General features: G+C 31.7%; 1 protein-coding gene across 1 annotated transcript in view; it reads left to right on the forward strand.

The window, feature by feature from the left end:
* LOC139517771 (CD109 antigen-like) overlaps positions 1 to 12,458 on the forward strand; it is a 40,977-nt gene that overhangs the window by 17,156 nt on the left and 11,363 nt on the right. Inside the window, exons 17-23 of the mRNA XM_071309159.1 lie at positions 539 to 587; positions 2,888 to 3,113; positions 3,817 to 3,934; positions 8,451 to 8,564; positions 10,584 to 10,673; positions 11,363 to 11,500; positions 11,906 to 12,044. Of these exons, the coding sequence (XP_071165260.1) occupies positions 539 to 587; positions 2,888 to 3,113; positions 3,817 to 3,934; positions 8,451 to 8,564; positions 10,584 to 10,673; positions 11,363 to 11,500; positions 11,906 to 12,044 (874 nt within the window). The remainder of the gene's footprint in view (positions 1 to 538; positions 588 to 2,887; positions 3,114 to 3,816; positions 3,935 to 8,450; positions 8,565 to 10,583; positions 10,674 to 11,362; positions 11,501 to 11,905; positions 12,045 to 12,458) is intronic.

The following is a 12,458-nucleotide window of genomic DNA, read 5'->3' on the forward strand; positions in this document are numbered from 1 at the left end:
ACACAAAACTGTAAAAAGGGCAATAGCTATCAAATTTACTTCCACCGATTCGACTGACTCAAGTTCTCAAACTTAATTAACAAGAAACTAAAATAAAAAACTTACGATGCATGGACTCGATAATGCTTATGCATGCAGAAACGCTAAAATTTAAATAAGGTTTCATTTATGTATGTTTACTATGATTTTTTTAGGTCAGTATTTCTCTGTTGATTAACAAAACATTCTTCTAGATCCACATATAAACTGTTCAGTATATGTTTTTAATATAGAATATAAATAGATTGTATCGGGAATGATCTTATCTATTAAATTCAACTGGATCGGATAGAATACTTCACATTATATTATACTAGTATGTGGTACAATTGAAAAAAAAATAACAATACGAAGACAGCATTCATAAACCACAAGATGACGAAAATAAGACTAAAACATGGCAAAGAACACGAAAAAGACGACAAACAATCTAAAGAATACTTCATATAAACATAAAGACTGACAATAGTGTTAAACTACTTTTTTAAATTTAATATAGAATAGCGGTGTATTTATAGCGACAGATTGCTTGTTAATAGGACATAAAGGTAAGTAATTAACAGTTGGTAAATTTATATTGGGAAGTCCTTGACCACACAGACGAACAATAAACCACGACCTTCGATGATTTTGTGTCGATAAATAATGAAAACAAGTCAAGTTGTATTTGATTGTATATTTCGAGTAACATAGTTTAACAAGTGATTAAAAAACACCATTTGAAACTCATTATGCCGACCATTAACCATCTTGACATTTTTCGAAAAGTCATCCACAAGGTAAATCATACCTACACCAATAAAAAAAATAAAGGGACCGTATCAAAATGCTTAAATAACTTAATGAATAACCCCGAAAAACTTCATTGCACCCAGCCTAGGGTAAACAAAATATGAATTTATTATTCTGTAGAGTATGTTTTATATTTTTTTTTTATTCCAAATCTAAGCTTAAGGTAGCACAATACAAAGATTTTTTTACTTCCAATCACTAACCTTTGAAATGCTGTAACTTTCTTATGAATGCATTGAAAATAATAAAAGAGGTATATATATGTAGATAAAAGATTAATCTTATAAATGAATGCAATATATTTATTATGCAATCATTATGTAATCAATTATTATGTAATTATTGGCAAAATCTGGGTAAGTTCACTTGAATGAATTTAACTCTATCATCTCTTTAACTATACAGAAAATTTTAACGGAATCTTAATCAACACATCATGGGCTTCAAAAGGGTGTCTCAGATTGTCCCTATTGTATTCCATTCTCTCATAAATCTCTAATTAGTGTAAACATCCTAACCACCTAAAAGAAGATAATGTTCAATTAGGTGTAAAATTTGTTCTATACATTCTATCTGAGATCTGAGACACCCTTTTGTAGATAATGACCATAGGAACAACATATAATAAAATCAACCCTCTAGGGATGCCTATGCAGAAGCTAATTTCATTTGAAAGTGGAAATTTGGTGAAAAATATTTTAGACACAGTTAACATTATAATTGGTTACATAATTGTTGCATAATACTAACATTGCATTTGTTTGAAAGAGTAATCTGTTAGCTATCCAAAACTACCCCTTTTATAAATTTTCAAGCATTATTAAGAAAGTTACAGCATTTTAAAACTTGGGAGTTGGAGTTATAAAATCTTTGTATTGTGCTACCTTAAACATGAAGTGCTTTTTTTAATTTTAGAATTTTTTAGTGACGAATTTGTGATATTCCATTTCTTTTGTTTCCAATTGTCGAATCACACCGATTGATTCATGTTTTTTTTTAAATGTGATTTGCAAAAATAAAAAATACTCTTATCAAAATAGAAAATATTTATTTTATACATCAGTCTCAGTTCGAATCGATTTTATTTAGATATTTAGGTTACATTTTAATATAATAACATTACAAATTCATAGTAGCAAAACATGACATCTACTATAGGTCAAGTGAAATACCTTTCTGGTGTGTCATAACAACTGAGTTGGTGTGTTTGATTAACACATGAAAAACGTCGTGCCATTTCAAAAGTAGTGCATCTTTTACTTGTATTTTATTTTACTCTCGTTCAATGCTTTTATAGTGAACCATTTAGGCATATTAACTATTTAATCATGAAAGGTATAGAAAAAAAGTCGGACACACCGTTTACTTACACCCCATTAATTGTATGCCCCCGTATGATAAATAATTTGTCCATTTCTGTTCTTTATGATCATCAAAGAATAAATTTAACCTAGTTTTGGATTATCAATGTAAAGCTATTAAACCAAGAGTTCCAAATGGTGAAGTTGAAATCATCCCTTCGTAAATTTTATGGACGCCATTACGAGTTGGTTGATCGTTATGGAATAACGGTTTCGCAGATGATATCGGATATGTTTCTTACGTGGTAACTACAATCCCCTTCCCTTTTCATGAATGTGACATACAGAATTAGACTATTTACCGGGTTTATAATAACATGAGCAACACGACAGGTGCCACATGTCGAGCAGGATCTGCTTACACTTCCGAAGAATACGAGATCACCACCAGTTTTTGGTGGGGTTTGTGTTGCTTATTCTGTACTTTTCTATGTTGTTTCTAGTGTCCTATTATTTATCTGTTTGTCTTTTTTATTTTAAGCCGTGGCGTTGTCAGTTGTCAGATTTATGAGTTTGACTGTTCCTCTGGTAACTTTCGCCCCCTTTGCAGTAGTATTTACTTTATTTCATAGATATTGTTCAATAATAATTTATGTTTAAACTTACCATACCTTTGTTTGGTTGAAAAATTGTTTAAATAGTATAGAATGTAGTCATTACCTTATAAAAATATTTGTCGTTTTTGTTAACTGTAGAATTCGAACCGTCTGTTCAATACTATAAAAGCCAAATGGTGCCACCTGTGTTTTTTTCGCCTGCTGCTTTTGGACCTGGCAGTGGCAATGGATTTGGGAATGGGGGTCCTGGTGTTGGTACACAGGCTGTTCTTGCTCAAAAGGATGTCAGTAAATCGCTGGCCTTGCCTTCACGTAAAAGGATCAGATTTCCAGAAACGTGGTTATGGTTAAACACCACCACAAAGTAAGTTTAAGAACTTTTATTGGGCGGGTCTTCAAGTCGAATGTGTTTTTTCTCTATTTCCAGCATTCTTTTATTTGTGTTGTAGTATAAAAATCTTTATACGAAAATAAAAAGATGAAGTATAACTGCCAGTAAGATAACTCTCCAGAAGAGACAAAATCACATAGAATTTAACAATAAAATGCTACCGTACGGACTTTAACAATGAAACAAAGAGTCGATATAACAAAAGGAAAACAATTCAAACGTCAAAACTAATGGCCTGAGTTATGTTGAATACAAATTAACGGAAAACAAATATAATATACAGCAACTAACGACAGCCACTGAATGTAACGCTTCTAACTTGAAACAGATACTTACAAAATAATAGTTTATATTAAAGAGAGATGAAGCGGTTTATAACTTGATTCTTCTAATTGACACGATGGTGTACATTGTTAAAAAGTAAAATTAAAAGCAAGACATATTATCCAGCTCAGTGCATTCATTTTTAAACCAAACGAACAGATGCATGATTATATGCGTTTGGTATACACAAAAACTAGACAGCTGAATGATCAGATATTGGTTTCATTCAGAACAAGATTTGGTTTCAACAGTCGATATTCGGATAATAACTGTATTTTCATTGAATGATCTACATATACAAAAAACACATGAATAAATTCAATTTCTGTAACATATTTTTTCTTTATCCCAGTCGTAACGGCGTTGCCTCTCTAAAATCTCTGGTTCCTGATACCATTACCCAGTGGATAGCGACTTCTTTTGTTGTAAATCCTCAATCAGGTTTGGGTGTAGCGGCAGAATCTGCGAACGTGAGAATTTATGTTTTTATATCACCGGAATATGGCTTTAAGTTTTAACGTATTATTTGTTGTATTCTTAATTAGAAAAAAAAACTTTTTTTGGGACGAGACATTGAAGATATGCTTGAGTTCTACTTACAATGCCTAATGTTAAATATGCAAAAAATTAAATGCACAAAAATACTGACCTCCCAGGAAAATTTAAAACGGAAAGTCCCAAATCAAATGGCAAACTCAAATGCTCATACACATGAAACGAACGGATCAAAAAGACAATACCTACCAATATTAGAATTAGCACATATTAAAGGACTGTTACTTTTATTAGTATATTCACATGATTTATAAAGAAAGCACAATAAGTGTTGGATAGGTTTGAAGTTATAAGTCTTTAGTTTTGTAGTGTTTTGAAGACTTGGACTTGTCGGGAATGTTTTTCAGAATTTTGTCGGTCAACTTATTTTTATTTATTTTTTCTCTTTGATATCACCCGTCTATTGTTTTACTGTTTTTATTATTTCGATTACAATTTAGAATAAAATATTACTTTGTTACTTTCTTTTTTTAAAACAAATCAATGTTCTGTACATTTCTATGGAAACCCAACGGGGTAAAAATTCTTAATTTGTAACTTGTCTATTCATAACTTGTAGTTGTGTAATTTCATAATTCGTAATGCGTAAATTGTCAGTTTTTTTAAACTTGTATATTTGTAATTTCAAAATTGTTAATTCGTAAATTGCCAATTTGTATCTTGTAACGGTGTGATTTCAAATTTCTTTATCGGTAAATTGTCAATTTGTATATTGATGTTTTGTAACTTGTAACTTGTCGATTCGTGAAATGTCGATGTGTGAAATGTCAAAGTGTTAAATGTTGTCGTTGTATTATGCTAACGATCATTTTGACGACAGATGGCGCTCGGTTTCTTCTTCTGTAAGTGGAGCACCTGCATATGGAATATATACCAAACTTATTTAAATCAATTGTATACAGCACATACATATAATAGAAAACAAATAGACATAAAATATATTGTTTGTTTTATATGGCATGTCTACCAGAGACTCAGTTTTATATAGAGGTGACCTCGAATAAACATATATTATATTTGCTGTACTCATCACCAAACCTGGGAGGGGGTGTCACTTCCTCATGGTATTAAGGTATTTACAGATGTGTCGCTGGAATGGGCTTCCTTGTCAACCTTGCAAAAATATTACTGTCAAATTTTTAAATTTGCCTCTTGAGTAATGAAGATAACAAATGTTTTATATAATAATTGTACTTTGCATAACAAATTGAATGAACAAATATTTTAAATGAGTCACTTAGTTAATGTTTACTTTATACCAAAACTGTATTGAATATGCAATATTTTGTAATAAAATCTTAAGGAACCAGAAAACTAAATGGGGAACTAAAATGGCCTTACATATTTGCAAAAAATTGAAAACAACACGTTTAGTAATTTCATGCGTCCGAAGCGCTTTCCTGGATTTTCCTTCATCAGGAACGCTAAAATGTATAAGTACCGACACCGTTGAAGAGCTATATGACAAAAATACCTAAAATAAATAGCCAAATTCATCTAAAGTCAACTTTGCCCATGGGAGTAGAAACTTGAGTTTCTTAATAATTTCAAACGGACAGTTTTAGAAAAGTTTGTTAAATCATGTTAGTACCAAAGTACTGACTACTGAGCTGATGATACTCTCGGGGACTGATAGTCCACCAGCAGAGATATCGACCCAGTGATTTAAACAAATTTAAAACAACACGTTTAATAATTTCATGCAACGTAGTCAAGAAGGCCAACTCAACACTAGGATTCCTGATAAGAAATTTGAGATATTGTCCATCGTAATGCAAGGAAACCACATATATTTCACTGATCAGGCCAATAATTGGTTATAGTCAATAGTATGGAAACCTTACACATCTATGAACATCAACAATCTTGAAAGAATACAGCGACAACCTGGACAACTTATAACAGTAGACTACAAATCTGGAGAAGATGGTTGCGTCTCAAAAACGCTCACAAAACTGAAACTACAAGACATACAGACAAGACTCTCAAGCCAAAAGCTAATATTTATGTATAAGGTGGTTGAGGGAGTGGTTTCTGCTATAGAACCACACAATAAAAAAAAGTTCGTCTAAAAAGATCAATTGCTGCCAAGGGATTTAACAACTATCAGTCATGAAATGTTGTGAAAAAACAGTTCAAGAACTACACAAAGTGTTTTAAGATCTCAACGATCAAAATACTACAATAGTATCTCATTTGTCTTTTTTAAACAGTACTAATAATCGAGTGGAACCACCTTGAAGACACTGTAATGCTCACACCGAGCGTTGACAGCCGTTCATGATCAGAAACTTCTTTCGTGCACCGTCAATACATCGACGACGCTCTCTCTACCATTGTTTTAAAGCCAGTATTCCTAGATAAAGATGGTCATGGTAATAGATCGAAATATACTAGGAGGTGTCCCCTCTGAATGTTTTGTCAATTACCAATGTCGTAAAACTATGAAACTGTTTTTCACTAAACACGTAACCTACACCCACTTTTAGCCAAAGTGACACCCTACCCCTAAGACTTGCAAGAAGATTTCACCATCACGCCATTTGCATGTCAGAGGCAATTATCTCCAATATGCATATGCTTACTCGAATTGTATTTCACCATGATAATCTTTGCACATGATTTGGGGTTTGGCCCGGGGGTGTATGTATTGGGTAATTTTGAAGAGTAAAAAGGTAGCCTGGGACCCTGGCTCACCGCTCGGCAGAAAAGCCAGGCGGAATACAACATGGTTGGTCAATAGAGTCATTTTTTGACATATGGGAGGGAAATATTTGAACTGTTACCAACTCATTGCAAATTATTTTAAATACAATTGTAATGCAAATTTCAAAAAGTTTTGCTTTATTGATTAACATCATGAATCAACTCTGTTTAAAAAAGATCCAATCGACGAAATATTAGATTTGGTCGGGTTGTCGGGCTATAAGGAGGGGTTGGGTATATTACCGAGAGTATTTGGGCGTTGAGCAGCAGTTGAGAGGTATAGGGGAACATTTTGGTCTTTTTGGTTGTAAATTTTATAGAACGAAAACTCAGGTAGCGGCAATTCTTAATCTTCGTGACAAGAATTATAGTTCAGTTAGCATTTATATTAATATATATTTATATCTGTCAGCCCTATCCCATCCTGTCAGAATAAAATGGTCCGATAGTAGCATTTAAGGATTAACAGAAGTTGTTTATTACTAGTACCTGTGTTTTCAAGTAATGATGTAGCCTTTTATAGACGACTATGTATGGTATTAGGTATTCTCATTGTTGAAGGCGGCAGTAAGTTGCCTATACTTGCTTAATTACATCGACGGTATTTGAACTTTGGTGGATAGTTGTTTCTATTTGTTGAGGGGATAGCTGACGGACGGTGCGAGAATTTCTCGTTGCATTGAAGACCTGTTGGTGACCTTCTGTTGTTGTCTGCTCTATGGTCGGGTTGTTGTCTCTTTGGATTTCCAATTTCCATTCTCAATCTTATCATTTGCAATAATACGGTTTATTAACACATCTCCTTATTGTATTTACCTGAATAATCCTTTCGTTTTATTCCGCTGACAAACGACTATTTCATTAACCTCGCAATTATGAGAGATCTTTTACGTGGAGGGACTGAACTATTCGGGATGTATTTTTATATAGTTTACGTTTTAACGAAACGCCAACTGTCGCATTCAGTACACAAAATAAAACTGGGATCCTGTAAACTTGCATTCTTTTTTTGGCGGCATTCGCTCAACATAATTGATTTAAATTATTAGGTATATACTCCTTATGAAGGCGCTCCTACTTACAGATGGCTTATGTACACGAAGAATAAACCGAGCGTCATCTATCGTCAAAGTGATCGTTAGCATAATACAACGACAACATTTAACACTTTGACATTTCACACATCGGCATTTCACGAATCGACAAGTTACAAGTTACAATACATCAATATACAAATTGACAATTTACGAATTAACAATTTTGAAATTACAAATATACAAGTTACAAACTCACAATTTACGCATTACGAATTATGAAATTACACAACTACAAGTTACGAATAGACTAATTACGAATTAAGAATTATGGCTTTCCATATATTTCTAGCTTGATGTAATTACTTTATCATCACGTTGTGAATATGTTTGTATCTAAACAAATGACATAGTGTGCATGTGAAATGACATCACATTTTCAAGCAATTTACAAATTATTTTTTATGTGTTGCTTTTAACAGTCACTTATATACAAATTTAAATATTTAAGACAAATAAATATCCGAGGAACATTTATGTTAAAGTTTCAATTTGTCAACGTTAACCAGTATCTCAGAAGCAAAATATGTTTTGTTTTATATTATAATTTAAATTATGTTGTGATCCCATAAAAAGCCAATGTGTTTGTTTTTTAAAAGGTTTTCTACATTATATGCTACTTTCTATATAGATCATAACGTATCAAAGATTTTTCATGCGATTTGAACTGCCTTATTCAGCGATACGAGGAGAAACACTTATTCTACAGATTACAGTTTTTAATTACAGGAACGAAGATTTACAGGTAGGTGGATATTAAAGATTTGTACTGTATTATATGAACTTATTTATCAATAGAATATCAAGGCATCCTGAGAACTTTAAAAGTAATGTTAAAATTTTAACGGACTTTACGGTGACCTATAGTTGTTAATGTATGTGTCATTTATAGTTGTCTCATTTGCAATCATACCACATCTTCTTTTTTATATTTAAAATAAAACATTTACCTGAATAGAATAACTCAATATAATAAAAGTATAATTTAGATACATAATATGAATAAAGCTATCAATTTACGTTATGAAAAACTCACCAGTTGCAGCCATGATGGCCTATATATAATTTTTTTCTTATACATTTGGTCTCATTGACACACATACCTCGTTTTATTCATAAAAAAAATACATGTATAGAACTATGTCCTTGCTTTGTGTAGTGTTATTTATAGCTGTTTCCTTTTTCTAGGCTTATCTTCTCGATTATGGTTTGTCTGGGTTTTTTTTGTTTTTTTTTATGATGTTCGATTTTCCAATTGAATTCTTATGTCTATTTGTTCATTTTATTTAAAAATGTATCGATAAATTTGCATAAACGGTGCTATGCTTAGAAAAGTGGGACGAACGATACCAGAGGGACAGTCATACTCATAAATCGAAAATAAACTGACAACACCTAGCTAAAAATGAAAGAAAACAAACAGACAGACAAACAATAGAACACATGACACAAAACAGAAAACTTAAGAATAAGCAACACAAACCCCACCAAAAACTAGGGGTGATCTCAGGTGCTCCGGAAAGGTAAGCACATCCTGCTGCACATGTGGCACTAGTCGGGTTGCTTATTTTATAATAATAATCCGGTAAATAGTCTATTTCGGTAGGTCACATTGATGAAAGGGAAGGGGATTGTAGTAACGACGTAAGGAACATATCCGAAATCATTTGTGAAACGGTTATCCCATAACGGTCAACCAACTCGTGTTTGAGTCCGTAAAACTTTCGAAGGGATGATTTCAACTTCACCATTTGGAACTTTTGGTTTAATAGATTCCTTGTGAGCAGCAACCCTCTATCAAGAAAATCATGATAGGCAATGTAAGCACGGGGATATATTATCAATTGGGAGATATATACCCCGTATGCAGGTGCTGTTGGAATGTTGCTACTTAGAAAAAAGAATGTTTACTTAATGTTAGGGAAAGAAATAATATACTCAGGAAGTTATCCGAATTCATTGGTCGACAAATGAAAGGTTACGCAATGTTCAAAATACTCCATTTCACAATAACATTATTGTAAGAATTATATTTATTTATATTCTTATTTTGAATATTTGGTAGAAGATACATTTATATATAAGCACTAATAGTGTATACATCGTCACTTGGCTGCCACTATTTAATCTATAGATAATCTTTTTGTAAAAGCTATTTTTTATATGTAATTATTGACGTTTACGGCGCTAAATATATATATGCTGTATTTGCCGTCCGTCTTTATGACGTTATTTTTTCCTATGAATATTATTTCAATTTGTTTACGGCAGTTTATTATTTGGATTTCATTTGGACACACAAGATGACTTTTTTAAGAGAGAATATATTTAATATATATTTTTAATCTGACTTTATCATTTATATCTTTAGCAAGAATTGTAACAATGTTCCGTAAATGAAAAATATTGATTTAATCATTTGTGCAAACTTTGTACTTTTATCAGAAAACATGTTTCTTTATATTTTATTATGATTGAGAAGTAATTAATGCACTGTATATTATTTTTATGAGTAACGGAATTCAGTTTCACTGTTGTTTATGATTTATAATGTATGTATTTGCAGAGAATCGTATCGTATACAACGAAATTAAAGAACTGATTTGATACGCATACTTGACCTTGTTTTGATTAACTGTGTGGCCCAAACAATTATAAAATAAAAATTAACGTTTACGGCTGTGTTGTTGGTCTTTTTAGACGTGTTGTTCTCTACCTTTTTAGACTCATCATAAAATATATGGTGTATATCTATCAATTTTAGGTTCACGTGAATCTCAACAAAAATGTCAACCTAACCTTTGTAGATGTGAAAGGCAATATAGTTGTTCCTAAGGGTACAGCATGGACAAAGGTATGTTATTTAACTAAAATTTTATATAAAATCAAATTAAAAGATGAGTCTCAACAGGATCCCAAAATGAAAATCATAACCACTCGTTCTTTGAGCATTATCCAAATTTTGTTTAATAAGCAATTAAACACTTTTTTCATATATCTCCTGATCATGTATTTTTAACTTAAAAACAGAGTTAGGTTAAGAGCGTAATTAAACTATATTTGTTCCAGCAAGATTAATAATTACATATTTACAGGAAACAATAACAACAGAAAAGAACAAATTGATATTCTAAAAAAGAACAACTTGACTGTCTTAGGCTAGATTTGTCAGACGAGTTCAAAATCTTACCACAATCTAAAAACAATTTATCCTACATAATAAATGAAAACTCATATCAAATGTAAATTTTCATAAAACTAGTACAACTAATGGAGCCAAATATTTTTGTAAAACCTGGTTTTATTTAATACTGCATTCATTTTTGTACATCTATTTAATAAACTTCAGTAATCCATTTAATCATCTGACTTTATGTAGAACAATATTCAAATGCTAAATGTCAAACAAAAATATCTGTCTATGTCTGCCAGTACTTATTTCCCTCTGCTTGTTACTTATGTTATTATCAGATACATATAAAGAAATAAAACGAATGTGTATTTCATTCTTTAAGAATTGTCATTCTAAATTTGTAATACCAGATATTGTTCGTGCCTAAAGATACCGTAAAGTCAGTTTATTTTCCAATAATTCCTACAAAAATAGGAAGCACTCTCCTTGATGCTAGTGTGCGATCTACAGCAGCCGCTGATGCTGTGCAGAGGCCACTCTTGGTCAAGGTATATATAACTATATAAGTTATACAAATTGTCATTAAAATGTAAAGATGTACGTTAGCTTTTTCACCAAGGTGAAAATGATAGAGAAGTATAACATGTAAAAACACACTGTTAATGAGCAATATTCGTATTATAAGAGCCTATGTTCATATTATAGACAAGATATAAATCGTTTTTGAATGGTTTAATACATAACTGTTAAAGACATGCAAAACGTGCTGTATTTATTTAACTGCCTTTAAATAAAGGCAACAGTAATATATCGCTTTTTTAATAGTCATAAAAAACATCTAAATAATCTATATATTCTTGATGAAATTGAATATTCAATCAAATACAAAACTTTTATATTATTTAGACTATGTAATATGTATATTTTATTAGATGTCATTTATTAATTTAAAGCCAGAAGGTATCCGAGAGAATTACAACATACCTGTTGTCATTGACTTGCGCAGAAAAAGGAAATTTTCAGCAAAGGTTCGCATAACATTTCCAGATTTTGTGATCCCGGATTCACAGTTCATAAAGATATCGGTAATAGGTAAGTCTCTTGTCAGGAATTTAGGATCAATTGATATGAATTCGTCACAAGAATGGTATTGGAGTATTCAACATGTATAAGAAAAATATTTATCATACTCTTGGCGCTTCCATAGGCTATCATTTATATTAAGAAAGGGTCGAATGACATTTTTAGGGACGTCAGGATTGAGCCTCAATTTCTTACGGAAATTCGGGATTCATGTTCTTGCGAATTCAGGATTTACACCTATCATGAATCTTATGATCAGTTATTTAGGATTGTGAACGAATGAATTATTGTTTAGAGAATTCGGGATGGCAACCCTCCTAACATAAAAGGTTCAAATAAGTACATATCATTAAAATTACCTTTCTAATGTTTGATATGATGTCGGTAAATGCTGTAAAAGAGGGACGAAAAACACTAAACGGA

The sequence above is a fragment of the Mytilus edulis genome, chromosome 3 (genome assembly GCF_963676685.1).
Source record: "Mytilus edulis chromosome 3, xbMytEdul2.2, whole genome shotgun sequence".
Classification (NCBI taxonomy): domain Eukaryota; kingdom Metazoa; phylum Mollusca; class Bivalvia; order Mytilida; family Mytilidae; genus Mytilus; species Mytilus edulis.